Consider the following 25,388-nt stretch of genomic DNA (forward strand, 5'->3'; position numbering starts at 1 on the left):
TTTTTTTTTTTTTTTTTGAGATGGAGTTTTCCTTTGTTGCCAGGCTGGAGTGCAATGGCGTGATGTCGGCTCACTGCAACCTCTGCCTCCCGGATTCAAGCAATTCTCCTGCCTCAACTTCCTAAGTAGCTGAGATTACTGGCATGTGCCACCACGCCTGGCTAATTTTTGTATTAGTAGAGACAGGGTTTCACCATCTTGGCCAGGCTGGTCTTGAACTCCTGACCTCGGGTGATCTGCCCGCCTCGGCCTCCCAAAGTGCTGGGATTACAATCATGAGCCACCGCGCCTGGCTCAGAGTTTTGCTCTTGTTGCCCAGGCTGGAGTGCATTGGCGCATTCTCTGCTCACTGCAACCTCCGTCTCCCAGGTTTAAGCAATTCTCCTGCCTCCACCTTCCTAGTAGCTGGAATTACAGGCATGCGCCGGCATGTCCGGCTAATCTTGTATTTTTAGTAGAGACGGGGTTTCATCATGTTAGTCAGGCCAGTCTTGAACTCCTGACCTGAGGTGATCCGCCCACCTTGGCCTCCAAAGGTGCTGGGGTTACAGGCGTGAGCCACCACTCCCGGCCCAAATCTTATATGGTTCTTGAGGGAGCCTAGAATTCAGAATTCTCTAAAATGAGTGTGAACAAAAGATGGCTTTTCCTGTGCTTAGGGTCCATGAATGTGTAGAAGGGGCCAAGAGTAATGTATCCTGTATACTGACATTTAGCCACTTTTTCTTTTTTATTTTGAGACAGTCTTGCTCTTGTCACCCAGGCTGGAGTGCAATGGCACTATCTCAGCTCACTGCAACCTCTGCCTCCCAGGCTCAAGCGATTCTCCTGCCTCAGCCTCCTGAATAGCTGGGATTATGGGCACCCACCACTATGCCTGGCTGTTCTTTGTATTTTTAGTAGAGATGGGGTTTTGCCATGTTGGCCAGGCTGGTCTTGATCTCCTGACCTTGTGATCCGCCCACCTTGGCTTCCCAAAGTTCTGGCATTACAGGCTTGAGCCACAGCTTCCGGATCCACTTTTTCTTATAACAGCAGAATGGGCTGGGCGCGGTGGCTCACGCCTGTAATCCCTGCACTTTGGGAGGCCGAGATGGGCGGATCATGAGGTCAAGAGATCGAGACCATCCTAGCTAACACGGTGAAACCCCATCTCTACTAAAAATACAAAAAACTAGCCGGGCGTAGTGGCGAGCGCCTGTAGTCCCAGCTACTCGGGAGCCTGAGCCAGGAGAATGGTGAGAACCCGGGAGGCGGAGCTTGCAGTGAGCCGAGATAGCGCCACCACACTCCAGCCTGGGCGACTGAGCAAGACGCCGTCTCAAAAATAAAAAAACAGACCAAAAAAAGCAGAATGTAGGGGGGAGCCAAGGGACTTTTTTCTTCTTTGAAGACTTGAAGATGTTTTTAAGATTTTTTTTTATTTTTTTGTTTGTTTTTTTAAAACGGAGTCTTGTGCTGTCACCCAGGCTGGACTGCAGTGGCACTATCTCGGCTCTCTGCAAGCTCCGCCTCCTGGGTTCCTGCCAGTCTCCTGCCTCAGACTCCCAAGTAGCTGGGACTACAGGCGCCCGCCACCATGCCCGGCTAATTTTTTTGTATTTTTAATAGAGACGGGGTTTCACTGTGTTAGCCAGGATGGTCTCGATCTCCTGACCTTGTCATCCGCCTGCCTCGGCCTCCCAAAGTGCTGGGATTACAGGCGTGAGCCACCGCACCCAGCCTAGATGTTTTTAAGATTAATTCTTAATTTAGATCTCTGGCACTATAGAAGGTAGGGATTCCTAGTGTTATCAGGAGAAAATTTTGATAGATTCTTTTACTTGTTGCTGAAAAATTTCTTGATTCAAATCAAGTTATTCCAATAGTAGATCTCCACAATTTCCTTAGTATCAGTAGATCTGCTCTATTTTGTTTCTCTGAGATTTTTTTCTTCATTATTTACAGTGAATCTTCCTCTACAATTTCATCTAACCAGAGTCAGGAGTCTGGTTATCAGAGCGGCCCAATTCAGTCGACAACCTATACCTCCCAAAATAATGCTCAGGGCCCTCTTTATGAACAGAGATCCACACAGACTCGGCGGTACCCCAGCTCCATCTCTTCATCACCCCAAAAGGACCTGACTCAGGCAAAGGTAGTGGCTTCATCAACCCCTGGGAATTGGTTAGGAGAATAGTGGGCAAAAATTCCTTAAATATTAATGTTTTACTTTTCAGCAAATGGTGCAAAGAAACTTTGTAAGTAGTGATTGAGAATTTGAAAAAAGGCACACATCTGTGATTAGTGAATTAAAAGTTCTTATCAGCAAACCTGGAGACTGATGAGTCAGGAAACCATTCTCTTTGTACAAAAAATTCATTGTCACTAGTAGAATCAGTCTCAAGTGCCTGTCCTGTCTTCTGGGAAGATGTGATTGCCAGATTTCTGGGTGCATGTCAGTAGACCTCACCTTGCTATGTCCTGGCATGGTGAGGGAGACGGCATATGCCAGAGGTGATGTTGAGTGACTGTCAGATGCTGCCAGTGGAATAGGTGGTATGACTGAACTGTTGCACTCATCCTTCCCCAAAAATCACTGAATGTGGACTTTGGGCCTTTCCTCTATCTGTTTTAGGTTTGGGGTGTCTTCAGCAATTTGTAGGGTTTCCTTCTTTTGCTTTTGGTCACACAGTGTTGGTATATCTCAGTTTTGTTGTTTAATTTTTGTTGCTATTTTGGTTTTTTGGATACTCTGCATTGTATTAATATTAATCCTTTTGGTTAATTTATAGAGTTTCTCCTAAAGATTTGTTGACCAAAATAAAGCTGAATCAGTGCTAACTTGCCTCATTCACATGAGTTTGTCTGTTTCTTGCTCTTCTGTTTTTTTTTACCAGAATGGCTTCAGTTCTGTGCAGGCCACGCAGTTACAGACCACACAATCTGTTGAAGGTGAGTGTTCTTCAGGCTTTTCCCCTCTTACATTTCTGGTTTTCTATCTTAAAATGGTGATAATCCATTAGTTCCCTTCATTGGACAAATGAGACCCATGCTGTGTAATTCTCAGCATTAAAGAAAAAAGATTCTACGTAATACAGTCCACTGTTAAATAACTCATCCTCTTGTCTTTGGAACAGCCTTGGACTGTAGTCACCTCTTATAGACATTCCCTTTTTTCTGATAAGTGGACTGCCTTCTTTCTATGTTTCTAGGTGCTACCGGCTCTGCAGTGAAATCTGATTCACCTTCCACTTCTAGCATCCCCCCTCTCAATGAAACGGTATCTGCAGCTTCCTTACTGACGACAACCAATCAGCATTCATCCTCCTTGGGTGGCTTGAGCCACAGTGAGGAGATTCCAAATACTACCACCACACAACACAGCAGGTGATTTGGGGTGACGATGGAGGTTGGGGTTGGTGAATAGCAGTAACAGAGCTCTCTGGTTCTTTCTTATTCCCTTGACCTGGCAGATACCACATTAGCCCTGCTTTTGTGGTAAGTGGGTGACCTGAGAACTGTGGGAAGTGAAGACAGAGGAGGCTTGTTTTAATTTTCCCCTTTCAACATTCACTTTTGCTTTAGCTGCTGACTACCCCTGGCTGGGCATTGTACTTAACATATATATGATCTCAGACCTCCTTGGTGTCTCATATTATATCTTATTTCCTTGTTATGTTCTTGACTGAAGCTCTAGGTCAGGTAACTATAGCACTGTGGCTGATGGCAACCTCTTTTATTCTGACAGCACGTTATCTACACAGCAGAATACCCTTTCATCATCAACATCTTCTGGGCGCACTTCGACATCCACTCTTTTGGTAAGTGTGATGCAGAGAGGGATGTGTGGTTTTCTTACACTTAGAACTCTCCAACCCTAAGATTGTCCCAAGAGAGAATTATTGAAAATTTCTTCATGAGGTGGCAAAATAATTGATTTGAGGTTGCAGGAAAACGAGTAAAGGGATGTTAGGAAGCCAAGAGAGGCAGAACAATCCCTAAACATTGAGCTCTGGGCCATTCCTAAAAGCTCTGAAAGTGACTTTCTGACTTTTTTCCCCTACTGAATATGTAGTTGGGCTTTGTATGCTTTAATAAATTCTGGAAGAACATACCTTTCTAACTGGTAGAGCTGTTCTCTTTTCTTGGTCTTGGGTATGCCAAACATGAGTTCTGAAAAGAATCAGTGCAAGGCTGGACATTTTTGTGAAGGTAGATGCCAGGTGAGAGCTTTTGGTCCAAGATCAATTTTGTTGTTTCAATTTGTAACAACTATTAATAGAATTAAGCTGAGCCTATAAAGGGAAGGACCCATTTTGGACAAAAGTGTCAGATTTGCCAGAAGCCTGGGGAGATATGAGGGCTAAGGTTCCTTTAGGAGTCTCTGTTCAAATACACAGTTTCAGGTTTAAAGTCAGAATTGTTGCCAGGTGCAGTGGCTCACCTCTGTAATCCCAACACTTTGGGAGGCCAAGGCAGGAGGATTGCTTGAGCCCAGGAGTTTGAGACCAACCTGAGCAATATAGTGAGACCTCATCCCCACAAACATTTTTTGAAGGTTGGCCAAGCATGGTGGTACACTCATAGAGTCCTGGCTAACTTGGGTGGCTAAAGTGGGAGGATTGTTTGAGCTCGGGAAGCCAAGGTTGCGGTGAGCCAATATTGCACCACTGCACCCCAGCCTGGGCAACAGATGGGACCCTTTCTCAAAAAAAAAAAAGTAAAATCAGAATTTTTGCTTTCTCCTAGTCCACAAACTGGTCTCAACTAGTAAAGAAAAGTTGGGGAGAGAAAGCTGTGATGTATTTTTTACATCTCAACTCTCTCTGTTCCTTTATGAATCAATGTTAGTCTCTGGGGAATCTGTCTCCATTTGCATTATTGTCTTTCTGAACAGGATGATGATGTGCAGTGAGTGTGTTACCATTCTTGCCAGATGAGTCTTGAGGAATATGTAGCTGGAGATTATTTCTTTTTTTTTTTTTTTTTGAGACGGAGTCTCGCTCTATCGCCCAGGCTGGAGTACAGTGGCCGGATCTCAGCTCACTGCAAGCTCCGCCTCCCGGGTTTACGCCATTCTCCTGCCTCAGCCTCCTGAGTAGCTGGGACTATAGGCACCCGCCACCTCGCCCGGCTAGTTTTTTGTATTTTTTAGTAGAGACGGGGTTTCACGGTGTTAGCCAGGATGGTCTCGATCTCCTGACCTCGTGATCCACCCGTCTCGCCTCCCAAAGTGCTGGGATTACAGGCTTGAGCCACCACGCCCGGCCCGCTGGAGATTATTTCTAACTACTTTAACAGAGTGTACTTTGGTACCTTGCCTACTTGGTCTCTTTAATTAGGAAGTTGACATAATAATATATTCAGCAGGAGGGATTGTCTTATCTTATTTTTCCTGACCTATGACGCTGATCTCTTTTCTTCTTCTCTCTTCCACTGCTCTCCCTTTTGAAGCACACAAGTGTGGAGAGTGAGGCGAATCTCCATTCTTCCTCCAGCACTTTTTCCACCACATCCAGCACAGTCTCTGCACCTCCCCCAGTGGTCAGTGTCTCCTCCAGTCTCAATAGTGGCAGTAGCCTGGGCCTCAGCCTAGGCAGCAACTCCACTGTCACAGCCTCGACTCGAAGCTCAGTTGCTACGACTTCAGGTAGCCTTGCATAAGCAGATGGCATTCCTCTGGGATGGAGGGGGTAAGTAATTGTGTGATGGGATAAAAATGTAATTTCTCTTTTAGGAAAAGCTCCTCCCAACCTCCCTCCTGGGGTCCCGCCGTTGTTGCCTAATCCGTATATTATGGCTCCAGGGCTGTTACATGCCTACCCGGTAAGTGGGACTAAAGGATCTTCTTCAAAAGGTGAGGATGCTGTGGCTGCCCTTTTTATAGCTCTGGTTTCAGATGGACCCCTGTGAATACCAAAACTTGCACATACTCAAGCCCTGCAGTTGGCTCTGTGGAATCCATGTATATGGGTTTTGCATTCTATAAATGTGACTGTATTTTTGATCTGTGTGTCTGGTTGGAAAAGATTCAGGTATAAACAGCATGCAGTTCAAACCTGTGTTAAGGGTCAACTGTAATTAAAATATAAAATAAATGAGGAATTGCCACATGTAATCAAACTGGTTTTTAATCTTTGCAGTTTTGGAAAAAGTACTAATGGACTAAACTGAGGCCAACCCATCTATTGTGTATCTGCTCTGGTTTATGGTGCACACATGTATGCATGTGTGTGTGTGTACAATATGTATGTATATGTGTGATGAGAATATCTGCCCTGTTTGAAACACAACTTCTGGGCCTCAGAAGCTAAAGGCCAGAATGTTCATCTGGAATCCTTTTTCGTGTCTTAGATAATTATGACTATTATTTTTTTTTTTGAGACAGATCTTGCTCTTTTACCCAGGCTAGAGTGCAGTGAAACAATCATAGCTAGCTCACTGCAGTCTTGAACTCCTGGGCTCAAGCAACCCTCTCACCTCAGACTCCCCAAGTAGCTAAGACTACAGATGTGCATCCCCATGCCTGGCTAAGTTTGAAAAATTTTTTTAGAGACAGGGTCTTCCTATGTTGCCTAGGCTGGTCTCAAAATCCCAGGCTCAGGTGGTCCTCCTGCCTCAGCCTCTCAAAGAACTGGGGTTATATATAGGCCTGAGCCACTACTCCTGGCCCCAAGAATTATTTTCTCTGATTTGATTAAATCCGTAACTCTTGAGTGTGTTTGCTGGTCTGGCCTGGTTAGAGGAAAGTTTCCTGACTCAATCTGGGACTTTGAGAATAAGTGGGTGGCTGATATTAGTAGTAGCTTTTTGCCCTAGTGTATCTTCTGTGACCTTCAAGTATTTGGTAGCTATTAAGATGAAGGGTATATGAAAAAGTTTTAAAAGATACCTGTTCCTGCCCTCAGAGACAAAGTCTAGATAAATATCATACTGCTGACACATCCAAATAACACAGTTACACATTTTTACTGTGTAGTCACTACCTTAAAACCCTGAAATTGGAGAAAAGTAAAATATTCTTTCTGGAGGAGATTATTTTTAAGCCAGATTTTGAAGAGTATAGACAGAGACTTGTAGAATAGAGAGTAAAACTGGTTGTTCCTGTATATTTTGTGTCTACTCTATTGGTATCAAGAAGCCAGCCTACTAGAATCAGTAGTATTTAGCTCAAGGAAAGCTTCAGGACCTTTCATGAATCTTTTAATCTCTTTGTACTTTACTGCTTTTTACTTAAATAAAATTTAAGGAAATAATCCGTGTCGTGTTCTAACCCAGAATGAGGATGAGTATTCTGTTGAATTAGCTTGTCTCTTGGCTCCTTAGTTTGCTAACATCATGACCAGTTCCTGTTATTGCTATATATCTGTATCTTTCAGCCACAAGTATATGGTTATGATGACTTACAGATGCTTCAGACAAGATTTCCATTGGTGAGTATGTGGGATAGAGCTTTGGAAAATAAAGTAGTCTTAAAATTAGTGTTGGGAGAATTACCTCAGTCACAGACATAGCTCTTTCCCATCCCAGCCTTCCATACACTCTGATCTAAGGCATATTAGAATATAGGGATTTGGGGGAGGGTTTCCAACAGAAGATAACTTTTTTTTTTTTTAGACAGAGTCTCACTCTGTCTCTCAAGCTGGAGTGCAGTGGCATCATCTTGGCTCATTGCAACCTCTGCCACCTGGGTCAAAGCAATTGTCTGCCTCAGCCTCCCGAGTAGCTGGGATTAAAGGTGCCCGCCACCACCCCTGGCTGATTTTTTGTTTGTATTTTTAGTAGAGATGGGGTTTCGCCATCTTTGCCAGGCTGGTCTTGAATTCCTGACCTTGTGATCCACCTGCCTCTGCCTCCCTAAGTGCTAAGCTTACAGGCGTGAGCCGCCACACCCAGCCTTTTTTCTTCTTTTTTTAAATCAGAGTTGTGGCATTTTAGTAAATACCATTTAACGTAATCTATAGCCCAGTAAAGTACTCTGGAGCACTCAGGGTGCTTTTTGTTTGTCCCAGTCACTTTAAATTACAGAATGATCTGTTTTCTCAGTAGAATAAGCTTGGTATAAACTGATAGGGATGACACCTAAAGTGCTGAAAATATTGGTCCTCGTGGACTCTGACATATTCTCAAGTGGGCATACCCGTAGACCTTGCCTGACTGTGCTCATGGCCAGGCAAGGGGGACAGTGTATGCAAGAGTAATGTGGAGTTTGTGCTAACTCTAGCCAGCTTAATTAGTGACTGGATAAATTGCACAACTCTCACATTCTTCTGTTTTTTCCTCTGTGGAAATAATACTCATGCTGGGGAATGAGTGACATTGAATCTCTGCTCTTTTTTTCCCTCTTTTCTAGGATTACTACAGCATCCCATTTCCCACACCCACTACTCCGCTGACTGGGAGGGATGGTAGCCTGGCCAGCAACCCTTATTCTGGTAGGATTGGGATGGGACTAAATAAATAAAAAGGGAGATAGTGTTGGGATTAATGGCAGAAAACTGATTGGTAGCAAGAAGGAATGTGATAAATCAGGATTGGTAGATTCAAAATCCTGCTAAAGTTGGGCATGTCGTGGCTTTTCCTATTCATCCCACTTTCTGTTGTCTCCCTGTGATTTCTAGATGATATCTTAGCCAGGCATGGTAGCACACACCTGTAGTCTCAGCTACTTGGGAGGCCAAGGTGGGAGAATTGCTTGAGCCCAGGAGTTCAAGACCAGCCTGGGCAACATAGCAAGACCTCATCTCCCAAAAAAGTGATATCTTGACTTAGTTTCAAGCCATTTGCTAGCTTTTTCCAGGAAGTACAGTGGTCGATGTGGTCTTCTCTGCTCATCTCTGCCCCTTTATGCTACTCACAGTGGCAATCTCACTGCCTTGCTATGTCTGGGGCCTTCTTTTACCTGACCTATCATTGTCCTCATTGACTTACCATTTTCCCTGATCCATCATTGTCTTTCAAGTCCAGCATGGGGTATTCCCCATGGAGGAGAAGAGGGGAGGGAAGAAGGGGGAAGATGAAAGAGAACACAAGTGGGCAGAGAAATTGTGCAGGTGCCTTATTCCAAGAGCCTGTCCCTGCCGTAGCATTGCACAGTTATTCAACACTAGTCCTTGGCTTACAGCAACTGTGCTCAGTATATCCTGAACAACACTAATTGGAGCCACTCAGAAATGTAATTCAAGGAATTGAACTTTAATAGTCTTTGAACAGGATCTCCTGGACTCATGTGAAACCAGAAGAGGTAATTCTGCATTGGTATTGGGGTGAAAGAGGCAGGTACATTTAGCCTCTCCTGTCACAGGTGACCTCACAAAGTTCGGCCGTGGGGATGCCTCCTCCCCAGCCCCGGCCACAACCTTGGCCCAACCCCAACAGAACCAGACGCAGACTCACCATACCACGCAGCAGACATTCCTGAACCCGGCGCTGCCTCCTGGCTACAGTTACACCAGCCTGCCATACTATACAGGGGTCCCGGGCCTCCCCAGCACCTTCCAGTATGGGCCTGCTGTGTTCCCTGTGAGTACCTGGCTTTGGTCACTCCTTGTGGTGAAGGATCCTAGCCCTGGACACTATTCTAGCTGCTTTTAAGGATCAATGACTTCAATAATGGATGAGGAGGAACAGTTTCCACCTCTGGCCTGTTTTGGGCCTGGTGCAGGGTGATGGGGGAATGGGGCTGGAATTGGTGGAATTAGGATAGGGATTGCCTAGTCTTAGAATTTGCCAAAGGGAGAATATGATACCATACAGCTTTGCTTCACTCAGATTCATTCATTCCCTGCTGCCATTGTCCCTTTTTCTTCCTCCAAACTACCATTTCTTGACTTCATTAGTAGATTCTAGAACGATTAGTAAGGAACTAATTTCACTAAGCAAGCTGTGGTCAACCTGCATCAGGATAGGTAGCCATCTGAATGTCCAGTACCTGGAGCAGGACAAGTGGGACAGATGGTATTCTGCTGCCACGTCACTGCAAGTCTGGCCTTTTTGCTCTTTAGGTGGCTCCTACCTCTTCCAAGCAGCATGGTGTGAATGTCAGTGTGAATGCATCGGCCACCCCTTTTCAACAGCCGAGTGGATATGGGTCTCATGGATACAACACTGGTAAGCTGACCTTGTCCCTGGCTCAGTGGTATCTGTGGGGTGTTACTAGATAAATTTCAGGGAGGAAGACTTGGTGCTTAAGAAAATGGGGTTGGTGAGGGTGTACCGCTGCCCCAGGTATGATTGTTAATATTTGGCTGACTTGGGTATCTGTGGGAGCAGCACCAGCAGAGGAGCTTGATACTAGGACATGTGTCCACTCTTTGTGACGGGAATGCCCAAGAGTATGTGTTGGCTTTTAGAATATGTTGGTTGGCCAAAAGTGTGGGTGGAAGTAGGGCAAGGAGCCCCAAGATTTTGCTGAAATGTCAGTGGAGGCAAGTGTTGATAATATGTATGGCACTGATAATACAAAAGGGGGTATATTCACTGAGTAGGAGCATTAAGTGGGTTCATAGCTAGCAGACTACGATAAGTTTGGCTTAAATCACTTTGTAGCACTACTTTTATGTGTCCTTTTTTATTCCCTAGCTAGAAGACCTAAACCATGGAGGAAAAGGAGTAGGCGTGACTATTACTCAATAAAGTGGGAACTGTACTGGGAGAGTTGGGCCTTTAGGTTCCTTCATTTGTATGGCTGGTCTCTTTGCAAAGTCCGTTTACATACGTGATGGCAGGAGGGAATTGTAGGAATCCTCTGGATGGGTACTTACCTAAAAGATACTCAGCCTCTCCCTTGCTTCAATACCTGACATCTGTGCTCTTCTGGAGGACAGGGAGCGAGAAGAAATCTTTGAATAGTATAATTGTACTTTTTCAGCGACTTGTAGATGAATAGGGGAGGAGCAGGTTTCTGTGATTGCTTGGGATTGGGGATGGGGGTTGTCCTTCAAAGCTGTCAGCTCAGTTACAGTTTCATGGTGATTTGGATAGAGCAGCATGTGTTCTTCACCCTTATGTGGGCTCTGGGTGGGTCAGTTGCCGACAGTTTTCAATAATTGGGAAGAGCACAGAAGACAGTAAGGACTAGGAACTGATAGCCAGGTGGAGCTTTGAACTGTGCTTTATGGGTCATCAGTTAAACAAATCCTGAGAAGCTCTATTGAGATTTAATACATAGACTCCTTGTGGCCACCCCTCTTATCGAGCAAGGTCCACCCTAAATCTTGGTGGGGAGGATTATAAGCTTTTTGACTTGGAGTGGTGGCCCCGTTCTGAGGACATTAGGTTGAAGTCTTAGTTGGACCAGGTTCACGAATTTTAAGAGGTAGGTGATTGATAATATAAGAGAATTGGCATACCTGATTCTAGAAATCCCAGCTTCTTGCCTCCCTTCAGAATTCAGAAACGTATTATACCAGCCCTTGAGAACCCCCAGTTCCCAACCCCACAAAGGGCTTTTGTCATTCCATTCATTTATTTTTATGTATTTGATTCCTTTTAGGAAGAAAATATCCACCCCCTTACAAGCATTTCTGGACGGCTGAGAGCTAATTTGGCCCAAGGCTGGGGGCTATGTTTTGTGTGTGTGTATAAATTTGCACTGAAGTCTTGTTTCAGAAACCAGACCACTGAGGAGAGCCTGCTGAGCTGAGGCCATGGCCTGCGTGGCTTGGGGAAATGAGTTGGTGGATACCTTCTGGGCTTTTGAACTTGCCCCTCCCCCATTTCCCTCTCCCCCATGTGTCTGACCCTGTCTTACCCATTTCAAGTTCAAGCGGTGCAGCACCTTCGAAGCATCAATGCACACACCTGCTGTTGCTTTTGATTTCTGGAAGGCATGTAGTTTCAACTTGTAACAAAAATATTTGTAGTCTTCAATAAACTGTGGTATTTCTTTAGCTAACTCTGGCGTTCTTTCCGTGCATGTCTTTCTGGACACTAGGAACCAATGCTGTGCTATAAATGAAGGGTGGAGGGTGGCCTTTTTAATCAAACTCCAGCATAGCCAAAGAACTATTAATTTTTCAGTATGGTGGTTTTATGAAGGTGGGGGGAGGGGAAATAGCCTCAGTTTCCTGCCTGTTGATTGGTTGGTAAAGGAAATTATTTGTAGAAGTCCCCGATTCTCCATGCTTATGTTGCTTCATTTTTCCGTTTAGATCTTTCCTTTGCCTCTTACATAAGCAGTGGGGGAAAGGACAAAAAAGTTTGGAGTGTCATGTCATGGTGAAAGGCAAAAGAGATAGTGTTCAGAGCTGTTAGGGAAGTATCTTCCAAGGCTTAATTCCCACATCTATCTGGTTCCTAAAGGCCAAGTGGCTAAGATCTGATAAAGTCATTAGTGATCAGCTAGTTGATGACTCAGGCTCTGTGGAGACTGCTATCCTGGAACATTGTTCTTAGTCCCTTGATGGCTTTTCAGAAATATTGGATTATCAGTTTTGCATTTGCGGGTATAAGCTAAGGATGTGTGGGAGCGATTTGGTCAGACGTCTCCTTGACTGTGGAAATTCTAATTCCCTCCCAGTCCAGCTAGCATACAACATTAGCCCTTTGTTTATACAGTTAATGTGGACAGTGAGATCACCACCCTGGGTTAATTAGAAACCAAAGTATTCAGCTTTCCTTGTATTTGTTCCCAGCCCTTTGGAGTAATTTTGTTCTGTGGAGCGTGACCACCTTTCCCAGGGGCTGCCATGGTGGGAGAGAGAGAGATTCATGTTTCTCTGCCCTGCTGCCCACGTGATACTAGTATTGTCACTGGGGATAAGTAGGGGGTGTTGATGTTGGAAGGAAAGCAAGAGAACTCTGTAGTCTGAAGATCTTTCTAATAACTGGTAAGGGGTAGTGAAATCAGTACCATTATTTTCTAGGTCTCTAATACTATCATTGAGATTATTATGGCTACTACAGAGTATTATGGTTCCTGCATTTCCAGTCCCTTCAACCTCATATCCAAGATAAGGCCTCTGGACTAGAAGTTATTTTTAGCCTAAACTCTGGAAAGAATGAGATCAGGTAGGGGCACACTGGAGCTGAATTCCTCCCTACCACCCAGGTTGAGAATCCAGTCAGTCATTTCTGCCATTCCTAGATATAGGCAGCCTAGCCTCACTGCAAAGAGTGACCAAGTGTGCTATTTTTTTTTTTTTTTTTGCCTTTGCAGTAAATTGTCTCTTTTGGTTTGACTTAAAAATGTTCTACTTATATCCTGTTTATTCCACCTTTACTCTCAACTCTTCCACACAAACTTATTAGCTTAAGCCTTTTCCATAACTGAACCTTCTGTTCTTAAAAGTTATGCCTGTTACCCAGTGATTTGCTAGATGGGCACCTCAGGTTTGAAAAGGGAATGGAAAAAATACCCATTAGCTCCTTAAGATATTCCTGTATCGTTCCCTTCTTTTACTTCAGTGTCTTTAGACAGTTGATGCTTTGGAGATAAGTATTTTCTCTTGCTTGGTTTTCTGTAGTTCTGTTATTTTTCCTAGTTAGTGTTTGCCCCTCTCAGGAATTATCTGGACTTAGGATGTTGGGAAGTTTTTCCAGATTAAGATACCACTTCAAAAGTGACTGTTCAAGATGGGCTTAATTTTGGAAGGCTGCCTTTGAGGCATTGGGAGGATTTGGATTCTAGAGTTTGAATTGTGGGTGAATGGAGGATTCCTTATTTGTGATTTGGCCACTCTAGTACAGTGCTTCTAAAACACTTTTCCATCAGTGTTCCTGACAGCAGAGGAGAAGGAAATGTGTACCTCTGATGGGAAGGATCCAAGGACATAAACAGAAAGGCAAAGTTTTTCTGAAGCTTCATTTTATTTTTATAAAAACTAATGTATCTTTTTAAAATCATGCTTTATATTCCTAAATTACAAATCTTTGTTTAAAAATGGAAAGTTTAAAAGATGTTAGATTATTTATTTCATGGCTTTTCCTATCTCCTTGACCCATTGCCTTATACCCCAGGTGATAGAGTATAGTATGAGTATTTGAGAAGTACAAATTAAAATGACATGTTGTACTACTCTGGTTTCTTTAAAGTTGTAGTGGTTAGTAGGGAGTTTTTTTCAACAGGAAGTGTGAGAGTTGGGGTATGGGTTAGAACTTTATCTTACGGAGAAGCTGAAGTTGTATACTGAAAATGACATGTGGTTTTTGTGTTCCACCGAGGCTATAGGAGATGGCCTACTCCTGTCTACCTATCCCTCCCCACCCCACTACACTTAGGCTTAAATTGTGTACATGGAAATTGATCTTGATGGCAGGCCTTTACATATTAAGTTTAAAGATTTAGCCTAGATACTCCAAGACTAAAGAAGCTGGACTGACTGAGCTGAGACTATGAGAATGAGAGTGCCCTTGGGGATTAAAGTGGACTGCTCCTCTCGTACTTATGCAGCAGAGGCATGGATTTTGAGCCCAGAAATGTCACTTCAGGAAGAGAGAGGGCCAGACTGCCCGAGTCTCCAGGAATAAAACTGAGTGGAGTTTGGGTGGATTGATTTGAAATGGACATTAAAATTAAAAGTTTATTATATTCGTGCTAGACTTTGGCACAGAAGTGTTTTGAAACAGTATATGCTAGTGAGGTTTGGTCATATTCCCTTGCCCACCAAAAAAACAACCTCACTCTCTCATGTATACTCAACACACACCTGGAAAGGTCCAAAGAGCCCTTAGGGAGCTTTTGTTTCATAAACTCTTAACTCTCAGGACTGACTTGAAGCTGGAAAACCAACCAAAATTCCCTTGCATTGGTATAGCTAGAAAGGCTACAGATACCACCTCATCTCAGGAATAAGGGCCAGGTAGCTAGCTGAGCTAATCCTCCTGTCTGTTTCCTCCTCCCCCAGGTGTTTCAGTCACCTCCAGTAACACGGGCGTGCCAGATATCTCGGGTTCTGTGTACTCCAAAACCCAGGTAGGTGCCTGGCTCTGGACAGAAGTGGAAAAGAGATAGACATAGAAGAGGTGGAGTTGTAATGGTAGAAATACAGTGGACAAGAACAACCCTAGGAGAGGTGGCAGGAAACCCATCCTACTTTTTCTAAATGAAAGGTCTTCTCTAGACTTCACTTCCTCTAAGAAGTTAAAATTTAGCCCTCTGAGAAAAAAACAAGAGAAGTGTTAATAGGAAGGTGAAGCATGGCAAATTGTTTAATGTGTCATGTGATTTACTGTGCAACTCTCCTGGCCCCTTTTCCTACCTAATCCCAACCTTTTTCATCACTTTTCAAGAGAGTAAGTATGAGAGTGACAGGAAACTAGTTCATTCCATTCTTTGAGTAAATCTGTAACAGTGGGAGTGGGAAAGGAGACACCTAGTAAATAATGAAGCATTTGAGTGATCCACAGGTTTGTTATGTTGCTTTTGTCGCCCATCACCATAAATACTTAAAGTTTGTTACTAAGCACTGGGGGTCTGGGGCGGGGCACTTCATGGACAAGACCTTCAACACTTAAAATATCTCAGTATGTGTTTATTTCTTTTGAAATATCCATGGAGTTCTTTTTGTTTTTGTTTTTGAGACAGAGTCTTGCCCTGTCACCCAGGCTAGAGTGCAGTGGTGCAATCTCAGCTCACTGCCAACTCCATCTCCCAGGTTCAAGCGATTCTCCTGCCTCAGCCTCCCGAGTAGCTGGGATTACAGGCGCCTGCCAGCATGCCTGCTAATTTTTGTATTTTTTAATAGAGATGGGGGTTTCACCATCTTGGCTAGGCTGGTCTCGAACTCCTGACCTCATGATCCACCCGCCTCGGCCTCCCAAAGTGCTGGGATTACAGGTGTGAGCCACTGTGCCCAGCGGAGTTATTATTTATTTATTATTATTATTTGTTAAAGGAATATTGGAAGGGGTGGGGACACTATTGGTTTCCTTTTTTTTTTTTTTCTTGGAGGCAGTCTCAAGAAGTCACCCAGGCTGGAGTGCAATGGTGGAATCAGCCTTCTGAGTAGCTGGGGCTATAGGTGTGCACCACCAGGCCTAATTTTTGTATTTTTGTTTTTTGTTTGTTTTGTATTTTGTATTTTTGTTTTTTGGTAGATACAGGGTTTTGTCATGTTGCCCAGGCTCATCTTGAACTCCTGGGCTCAAGCAACCCACCCGCCTTAGCCTCCCAAGTAACTGGGATTACACTCAGTTTTATTCCTGGATTATAGGTGTAAGCCACCATGCCCAGCCTGGAGTTTTAAGTTCAAATTTCATGATGTTCAAATATGACATTCAGTTTTACAGAGTGCTTCCACATTTCATCCTCTTATTTGGTCTTTTTGTTTTTGTTTTTGTTTTTGTTTTTGTTTGAGACGGAGTTTCACTCTTGTTTCCCAGGCTAGAGTGCAATGGTGTGATCTCGGCTAACCACAACCTCCGCCTTCCGGGTTCAAGCAATTCTCCTGCCTCAGCCTCCCGAGTAACTGGGATTACAGGCATGTGCTACCATGCCTGGCTAATCTGTATTTTTAGTAGAGATGGGGTTTCACCATATTGGCCAGGCTGGTCTCGAACTCTGTGTGAGCCACCATGCCCAGCCTATTTGATCTTTACAACAGGTTTGTAGTGTCCCTGTTTTATATCTGAGGAAACTGAGGCTAAGAGGTTGAGTAGTTTGCCCAGGTTCACACAGTTATTAAATAAGAGCAGAGCTGTGACTGAGACCTGAATATGTGATTTCAAGTGTACTGTGCCTTCTGTGACACCATGCTGCTTTCTGAGGGTCAGGGAGCCTGAGCTCAGGAAAATCCCAAGATTGGTTTGCTGATCCCTTTTACTCTGTCTCCTCCTGGCCTCCTGGATAGCAGTCCTTTGAGAAACAAGGTTTTCATTCCGGTACTCCTGCTGCTTCCTTCAACTTGCCTTCAGCCCTAGGAAGTGGGGGCCCCATCAATCCGGCCACAGCTGCTGCCTACCCACCTGCCCCCTTTATGCACATTCTGACCCCCCATCAGCAGCCGCACTCTCAGATCCTTCATCATCACCTGCAGCAGGATGGCCAGGTAATAGCCCTTCCCCCTCTCTCCTTTCCCTTCCTCTTCCTATCCCTTAAAACTGCCTTCCCTTTCCTTTTCTTACCCTTCCTCACCACCACCTTCACCCAATCCCTCCCCAGCGCCAGTCATGGGCACACAGCACATACAGACACAAGCGCACATAACACGAGCGGCCGGCAAAGGATATCTCAGAGAAGGGGCCAGATTGAAACCTTTTTTGCCCAATTCCTTTGGTGCCCTTCTCCTCCTGTGCCACAGTTGTCCTCATCCCATCAGACCTGGGTCACACCTCCCCTCTTTCCTCTCCCAGCCTTCCCTCTTCCCTGACATTTTAGCTTTCCCTTCTAATGGTGGAGTTCTATTGTCAAAGTTTGTCCCTTTATTTTCCATATATCCTGGTTCTGCCTCAGCTACCATATTTGCAGATGATTCTCTGTTGCCAGCGCCAGCAGGAGGAGCAGGTAATGAAATTGAATGATCATATGCTTGAACCCACTCCTTTTCAGTCCCCATTTCACCTTCACAGCCTCAGGGAACTTGAAAAGACTGCGCGTCACAAATCGGGATACACAAACACAAACACCTTGCTGAGCTCTCTGGCCTCCCCTTCCTCTCTCCTTCTCCCCTCCCCAACACCCTCTTTATCTTTGTACCCTTCCCCAACTGTGGAAAACATTTGGTTACCAGAATGGAAAAGATTATTGGGGCAGCATCTGCAGCCTGAGGCCTCAGACTGCCTCTCGTACCTGCCTGAAATGGGCTCACAGATGTGATGTGTGGTAGGGGTGGGGATCTGTGGGGCAATGCAAGTGGCCTCTTCAGAGCTCCATTATAGGTGGCTGGAGCTAGAATAAGGACTTCCTTCCTCTCAAAGACAGCTTTCCAAATTGAGGCATTCATGAGGATCAATGGAAATGAAATTGCCTTGTGATCACTCATCTCCAAGAGCAGGGGAGAGAAGGGATAGTAGGAGAAGGTAGAATTGAAAATGAGTAGAACTAACTCACTACCTTATCTCCAAAGGTATCTTGCCCTCTTCATCTTTTCCCTATTTAAAAGTCAAAAATGCCTTCCTGCTTGTAAGAAAGGGGCTTTAGCAGCTATGCAGACTAAATTTTCTATGGTTCTAATAGTAGTGAGGGGAATGGGAGAGCAAGACAGTTTGCACATCTCCACCTGAAGATGTTACAAATTTGTACCACTAACTAGACACCTTTTTCCTCCCCGTCATCCTCCCATTCCCCTGCAGACGGGCAGCGGGCAACGTAGCCAGACCAGCTCCATCCCGCAGAAGCCCCAGACCAACAAGTCTGCCTACAACAGCTACAGCTGGGGGGCCAACTGAGGCCCTGACCCTCTTCTCCCGGTCCCATCTTCTGAGAGGGCTTCTCAGCCTGGAAACTATGGAAACAACATCAAAGAGAAAGGAATGTGGGGGGTTTCCGCTGCCCCCCACCCCCAGCGGCCCACCCCATGCCTCAGCTTCATGTCTGTCCCATTCCTATACCATCCCCACCCTGTTGTATGTATTATAGGATTTGTATTTTCTCCTTTTTTTTCCCCCCCTTCCATTCCTTCTCCCCTCTTGCATTCAAGATTATGAAACTTTGCTATGGGCCCTGCCCTTCCTTTGCTTCCTCCTGTTCACCCTGGTGGTGTACGGATGAAGTGGGGAGGTGGGACTCCCAAATATATATCAGCCCAACAGCCCTAAGTCTCCTCCTTTATTATTAGGAAAACAACAACAACAAACAAAAAAAAATGGCGTCATGAATATGAACAGCATTGTCAGATGAATTAGTTGAAGTGTTTTTTTTTTTTTTTTTTTTTTGTACTGTGTCCTCAAATTTAATGGATTAATGTGTCTTGTATATATAAAAAGAAAACCTCTACCTTCAGCCTCTGCCTATTCTTGCTCCGTCTAGGACATCCTCAATTTCGTCGATGACCAGCTTGGTGAATAAGTATTACTGTACCAACGGGGCCTCCTCTAGCAGGCCCCTGAAGGCAGTGGAATAAAATGAAATCTTCGCCCTTTAAGAACTCCTGACCTTAATATGGTGGTAGTATCTTGTCCTTGAGGGGATTTCCTTCCCTTCACCCCTAAGACTTTCACAACCTGGTGACTGGAAAGAACCACCACAAATCTTCATTTTCTCCAGAAACTGCTACATCTACAGCCGATTTCAGGCAGTAAAGGGAGTGGGATAGAGGAGATTGGGTGGAAAATGGAGAGGATCAAGAAGGAGCTGAGACCATTTCAAAGGAAAAAAAAATGGCTTTATAGAGTTTTAAGTTATGACTTAGATGGGTCCAGGTAAAACTAAAAAGAAGTGAAGGTATCATGTATCGTGTGACAGAACTAAATCTTGGAGTGGGGTGACGGATAAAAGACTACATACTGGGTACAGTGTACACTGCTTGGGTGATGGGTGCACTAAAGTCGCAGAAATCACTAAAGAACTCATCCTTGTAACCAAACACCACCTGTACCCCAAAAACGAAATAAAACAAAACCTTGGGGCACATTCCCCCTAGGAATGGACTACTGTGGTAGTTGCTTCTTGGGTGCTTTTCTGTGACATAGCTATACCCAATTCTTTGAAAAAGAATCTAGAGCCAAGCCTGGCTTGGGGATGGGGTACAGGGAGAGACAGGTCTCGGATAGGCTTTGAAAATCAATGATACAACAGTAAACAAAAAAAATGAGCCCAGTCGCTTTGGGGTGCCAAGGCGGGCAGATCACCTGAGGTCAGGAGTTCAAGACCAGCCTGGTCAACATGGTGAAACCCCGTCTCTACAAAAAATACAAAAGTAGCCAGGCAGGGTGGCATATGACTGTAATCCCAGCTACTCGGGAGGCTGAGGCAGGAGAGAACCTGGGAGGCGAAGGTTGCAGTGAGCTGAGATGGTGCCACTGCACTCCAGCCTGGGAAACATGAGAGAAAACTTTGTCTCAAAAAAAAAAAAAAGATACCAAAGGGATACTTCTTTATCGCCCCCAATTTGTTTCTTCTCAGGACACAACTAGTTTCCCTTCCCTTACAAATCCTTTGTCTTGCTGGTTGCAGAGCCTGCTTAGATAAAAGAATCCTATATGGTTATAACAAACTCCCTAGTAGCTAGAGAGGTGGAAGAAGTTAAGTCCATGCGTCTCTTATGTCTTGATCTCTTCTCTGGGGAATTCAATACTAGAAGGAGCTTGGAAAAGCATTTTGTTCATCCCTCTAACAGCAGACGTCACCCAGGTCAGTCAATAAGAACGCCCGAGTAAGAGGCGAAGTGGCTTCTGCTGTTAGGCTGGCCAGCCCCGGGGGTGGGGAGGTTGAGGGATGCCCTCAAGCCGGTTCATTTGTGCGGCTGGGCTGCCCTCTGGCGGCTTTATCCGGGTGCCATCCAGAGTCAAATCCTCGAAATCGCTTTTCGGACTGAGTTGTCTCCAGAAAGAAGAACAGGTTTAGGAGGAAGGCGGTCATAGGAAACTGAAAGTGCGTCACGCCCACTCCCGTCACGGAAACTGGTCTCTAAAAGGTGGGGTAAAGATAAAGCCCTTCAAATTTGAGGAAGACTTTCCGTCCCGCCTCCTTTGCACGTCCGGCTTACAGTCGTTTACGACAGTGTCAGGATCGCGGGCTTGCTTTCCGGTAGCGTGGGCTGACGCCTCGCTCAATTTCCCACAGGGCCGCGCAGGTTTGCCCCTTCTGCGAATGGACCACTGGAGGGGTTCAAAGGTTCGCGTCCCAATACGGGAATGAGCCTCTTTGATCTCTTCCGGGGCTTTTTCGGCTTTCCTGGACCTCGGAGGTGAGAGTAGGTCCGGCTTGGACAAGGGTGGGGGTCGTCTGAGGGGAGCTTGACCCCTACGTCTTATTTTTGGAAAAACATCCTCTGTCCCACTCCTTCAACTCTTGTAGAGAGGACAGAAGTCACAACATTGAACACTCACCCCGCCACAGTAACCAAGGCGGTCGTTAAGAGGAGAAACAGCAAACTAAGCCTTTCTCGAACCTGGGGTGATGCAACAGGGACCCGGGCGGAGAAGACAGTGGGGGTCGGGAGAATAGGACAGTGCGCAAGTGAGCAGGACCTTGGGAGAGAGGGGAGGGACTCTGGGGGAAGGTGTAAGAAGGGAGCTGCGAGCTGAGGTCCGACTTTGATGAAAAAAAAAAAAAAAAAAACTGTCAGCCATTGTATTAATGTCTTGATGGGGCAACCAGCCCTCCGACCCTCTCCCCAGCTTCCCAGACCCCTTGCTCTTGTCCCACTTTGCCACCCATGAGTTGATTTTATGGCTTAAATCCTGCTGACATCTTGGTAGCCAATCTGCCTCCACTCTCAGCCACAGAGATCCCTTTTTTGGAGGGATGACTCGAGATGATGATGATGAGGAGGAAGAAGAGGAAGAAGGGGGTTCATGGGGCCGTGGGAACCCAAGGTTCCATAGTCCTCAGCACCCCCCTGAGGAATTTGGCTTCGGCTTCAGCTTCAGCCCAGGAGGAGGGATACGTTTCCATGATAACTTCGGCTTTGATGACCTAGTACGAGATTTCAATAGCATCTTCAGCGATATGGGGGCCTGGACCTTGCCTTCCCATCCTCCTGGTGTGTGGCTTTCCCTGAGGGACAACCTGTGGTTTCTAGTGGGTTGGTGGGTGAAATAAAGAGCCTGCAGGGAGTAGCTGGGGGATGGGAAATGTGAGGAGACTGATGATTTCAGGGAGATTTATAGAGCCCAAGTCCTTTCCCACTCCAGCAAACACCTGCCGCCTTTCTGCAGAACTCCCAGGTCCTGAGTCAGAGACACCTGGTGAGAGACTGCGGGAAGGACAGACACTTCGGGACTCAATGCTTAAGTATCCAGATAGTCACCAGCCCAGGATCTTTGGGGGGGTCTTGGAGAGTGATGGAAGAAGTGAATCCCCCAAACCAGCACCAGACTGGGGCTCCCAGAGACCATTTCATAGGGTGAGTATCCCATCGGGTCCTGAAGTGAGAGCTTGTGAGAGACCACTAATAAAGTGCAAAGACTGGCCGGGCGCGGTGGCTAACGCCTGTAATCCCAGCACTTCGGGAGGCTGAGGGTGGATCACCTGAGGTCAGGAGTTCGAGACTAGCCTGGTCAACATGGTGAAACCATGTCTCTACTAAAAATACAGAAAATTAGCCGGGCGTGGTGGCGGCCACCTGTAATCCCAGCTACTCGGGAGGCTGAGGCAGGAGAATTGGTTGAACCCAGGAGGTGGAGACTCATGTCAAAAAAAAAAAAAAGTACAAATATTGCACTTTTTTTTTGAGACCCAGTCTTGCTCTGTTACCCAGGCTGAGATAGTGCAGTGGCACAATCTCAGCTCACTGCAACCTCCAATTCCCAGGTTCAAGTGATTCTCCTACCTCGGCCTCCTAAGTAGCTGGGATTACAGTCACCTGCCAAACGCCCCACTAATTTTTGTACTTTTAGTAGAGGCGGCATTTCACCATGTTGGCCAGGCTGCTTTCGAGCTCCTGACCTCAGGTGGTCCACCCACCTTGGCCTCCCAAAGTGCTGGAATTACAGGTGTGAGCCATCATGCCTGGCCAAAGATTGCAATTCTTGTTTGAATCTGATAGCCTTGGGCTGGAATCCTAAGCCCTCCATTTAGTGTTTTCTGTTTTCTCTATTAAGCTTGTGGGATTTTCTTTGGGGGAGAGATGGGTGTTCTGTTTCTTTAAAAAAAAAAAAAAAAAACAATAAGCCACCACTGGTCTAGATAATTCTTGGATAAGGCAGGATTGTGCACAGAGTGTAGGCATATATCAGTTCGGGAAGTCTTTCTGGTAGAAGGATACATAAAACAGCCAGGAAGGAGGAAGGAGTGTGTGAATAAAGCTATTCTGAATGGAATTACCTCTCCCGGGGCAGTGGGTTTTGGAGCTCGGAGTAGTTTGAGGTCTATGACCTTTCAAGTTTCAGATTGGAAGGTGTCTTTTCACTTACTATGGTTTCTTCTGCAGTTTGATGACATATGGCCTGTGGACCCCCATCCTAGAACCAGAGAGGACAATGGTAAGTCTGGAGGAAGGGGAAGTTTATCAGCCTTTTGTTATTCTTCTGAAGTTCTGTCCATTTTCCCTCCCTGAAGTTTCTTCCTGTACACTTGTCTCCTTTTTTCCCTTGGACTCTTTCTCTCCTGCTTCTTCATCTCTCTGCTCTTGCAGATCTTGATTCCCAGGTTTCCCAGGAGTGTCTTGGCCCGGTTCTACAGCCCCAACCCAAATCCTATTTCAAGAGCATCTCTGTGACCAAGATCACTAAACCAGATGGGGTGAGTTGAAAGAAAGAGGTAAAGGAAATTGTGGCCAGGGAATGAATGCCCTGAAACAGGAATCTCTGTAAAGAAACAGGGATCTCTGTAAAGAATCTGCTGAGCGTTATCTTTAGTGATGTTAGGAATATGGTGGGGACTTCTCCTTGTAGATAGTGGAGGAGCGCCGGACTGTGGTGGACAGTGAGGGCCGGACAGAGACTACAGTAACCCGACACGAAGCAGATAGCGGTCCTAGGGGTGGTAAGTTAAAAGACAAAGGGGTTCATCTCAAGATTCCTTGGGGAAGGGAAATCTTACTCTTCTACCCTTGAATATTATTTCTCTCCTTTGCTTCTGCCTGGTCTCTTTCATTTAGCCTATTTATGTGTATGACTTTCTTCCTTAGATCCAGAATCACCAAGACCTCCAGCCCTGGATGATGCCTTCTCCATCCTGGACTTATTCCTAGGACGTTGGTTCCGGTCCCGGTAGCCTTGTTAACCCTCAGAGGCCTTCAAAGTCCTTTCCACCTTTCACCCATTGCCCACCATTAATAAGCTTAGCTTCTCCTCTTGCCACCTCAGGGGCTTGGATATGTAGAATAGTGAATTGGGGGCATGTCAGTTTGTCACTCACCCAAACTGACCAATAAAACCTTTATTTATGCTAATTATTTGTCTTGGTTTTGTCAAGGCTATTTCAGTTTCTAGAACCATCCAACACTTCCAAAATTATCTTGGTCCTCTACCTTCTCCTTATTCCTTAATTTTTTATTCTACATCTAAAACCTGATTTCATAAGTAAGGGTCAGGCATGAGTAGAAAATGATTTTTCTTTCTCGAGCAAGAAATGAATTGAAAAAAAAGAGGCCAGGCTTGGTGGCTCACACCTGTAATCCCAGCACTTTGGGAGGCTGAGACAGGCAGATCACCTGAGGTCGGGAGTTCAAGACCAGCCTGGCCAACGTGGTGAAACTCCGTCTCTACTAAAAATACAGAAATTAGCTGGGCATGGTGGCGGGTGCCTGTAATCCCATGCTGAGGCAGTAGAATGACTTGAACCCAGGAGACAGAGGTTGCAGCGAGCCGAGATCGCGCCATCGCACTCCAGCCTGGGCAACAAGAGCGAAACTCCATCTCAAAAAAAAAAAAAGAAAAGAAAAATTATTTTTCTTACTGAGGAGATAACTAGAAATAATTTCAGGAAAACTTCTAGAATTTCTAGAAAGGGATACATCAGATTCCCAAAAAAGGGTGTGGATGTGGAAGTGTGGATCACTGACTAGAGAGTTCATGAGGTAACTGAGGAAGTACATGGGTAAATTTTCCTTACTTTACTGGCCTTAAAAAATTGTTATGTGGCTGGGCGTGGTGGCTCACGCCTGTAATCCCAGCACTTTGGGAGGTCGAGGCAGATGGATCATGTGAAGTCTGGAGTTTGAGATCAGCCTGACCAATACGGTGAAACCCCGTCCCTACTAAAAATACAAAAATTAGCCAGGTATGGTGGCACATGTTTGTCATCCCAGCTTCTTGGGAGGCTGAGGTAGGAGAATTGCTGGAACTCAGGAGGCGGAGGTTGCAGTGAGCTGTGATCATGCCATTGCATTCCAGCTTGGACAAAAAGAGCAAAACTCCATCTCAAAAAAAAAAATTATGTATGTTAGAGAAAATACACCTGGCACAAAAGTTACTATGTCCTTTTTTCTTTTTGAGGCAGGGTCTCATTCTGTCACACAGGCTAGAGTGTAGGGGAGTAATGTTGGTTCACTGTAGCCTCGACCTGGGCTCAATACTTCCACCTCAGCCTCCTGAGTAGCTGGGACTACAGGCATACACCACCATGCCTAGCTAATTATTTTTTCTTTTTTTTTGTTTTTTTATTTATTTATTTTTTTGTATTTTTGTAGAGACGGAGTTTTGCCATGTTGCGCAGGCTTCCTTTTCTCATTATAAAAGTTTTTAACCTGGTGTGTTAGACTGCACCTATCATCCCAGCTACTTGGGAGGCTGAGATAGGATTACTTGAGCCCAGGAGGTGGAGGTAACATAGCAAGATCCTGTCTCTAAAATATATATATAAAGTTATATGTATAACATAAATTATAGATTTATATGTCTAATATATAATATATAATACA

The 25,388-nt window shown here is 45.3% G+C and overlaps 2 protein-coding genes across 12 annotated transcripts in view; both read left to right on the plus strand.

Annotated features, from left to right (window-relative positions):
* The window catches only part of UBAP2L (ubiquitin associated protein 2-like), a 53,914-nt gene extending 34,398 nt beyond the window's left edge, over positions 1 to 19,516 (plus strand). For 2 of the 5 annotated variants that reach the window (XM_011928202.1, XM_011928204.1), the window contains exons 15-25: positions 1,948 to 2,137; positions 2,880 to 2,934; positions 3,195 to 3,369; positions 3,731 to 3,803; positions 5,437 to 5,632; positions 5,720 to 5,808; positions 7,362 to 7,415; positions 8,336 to 8,417; positions 9,287 to 9,504; positions 9,987 to 10,092; positions 11,477 to 11,878. In XM_011928202.1, the coding sequence (XP_011783592.1) occupies positions 1,948 to 2,137; positions 2,880 to 2,934; positions 3,195 to 3,369; positions 3,731 to 3,803; positions 5,437 to 5,632; positions 5,720 to 5,808; positions 7,362 to 7,415; positions 8,336 to 8,417; positions 9,287 to 9,504; positions 9,987 to 10,092; positions 11,477 to 11,526 (1,288 nt within the window). In that variant the 3' untranslated portion in view covers positions 11,527 to 11,878. Of the gene's footprint in view, positions 1 to 1,947; positions 2,138 to 2,879; positions 2,935 to 3,194; positions 3,370 to 3,730; positions 3,804 to 5,436; positions 5,633 to 5,719; positions 5,809 to 7,361; positions 7,416 to 8,335; positions 8,418 to 9,286; positions 9,505 to 9,986; positions 10,093 to 11,476; positions 11,879 to 14,828; positions 14,897 to 16,772; positions 16,971 to 17,374; positions 17,426 to 18,213 lie in introns of those variants that run through there. The other 3 variants (XM_011928199.1, XM_011928201.1, XM_011928200.1) reach the window with 3 other exon arrangements.
* A 986-nt stretch (positions 19,517 to 20,502) lies between these two features.
* HAX1 (HCLS1 associated protein X-1) lies at positions 20,503 to 23,918 on the plus strand. 7 transcript variants are annotated; one of them, XM_011928215.1, is made up of 7 exons: positions 20,503 to 20,768; positions 21,304 to 21,566; positions 21,742 to 21,929; positions 22,956 to 23,007; positions 23,160 to 23,266; positions 23,419 to 23,509; positions 23,655 to 23,918. In XM_011928215.1, exons 1-7 carry the CDS (start codon positions 20,716 to 20,718, stop codon positions 23,738 to 23,740), a joined length of 840 nt encoding a protein of 279 aa, XP_011783605.1. In that variant the 5' UTR covers positions 20,503 to 20,715; the 3' UTR covers positions 23,741 to 23,918. The 7 variants fall into 7 exon arrangements, 6 of the variants coding, with proteins under 6 accessions (XP_011783605.1, XP_011783609.1, XP_011783607.1 ...); XM_011928219.1 differs by having other exon boundaries at positions 20,555 to 20,768; positions 21,448 to 21,566; XR_001000268.1 differs by having other exon boundaries at positions 20,569 to 20,768; positions 23,160 to 23,270.
* The last annotated feature ends 1,470 nt before the right edge of the window (positions 23,919 to 25,388 follow it).

The sequence above is a fragment of the Colobus angolensis genome, unplaced genomic scaffold, assembly GCF_000951035.1.
Source record: "Colobus angolensis palliatus isolate OR3802 unplaced genomic scaffold, Cang.pa_1.0 Scaffold77, whole genome shotgun sequence".
NCBI classification, from domain to species: domain Eukaryota; kingdom Metazoa; phylum Chordata; class Mammalia; order Primates; family Cercopithecidae; genus Colobus; species Colobus angolensis.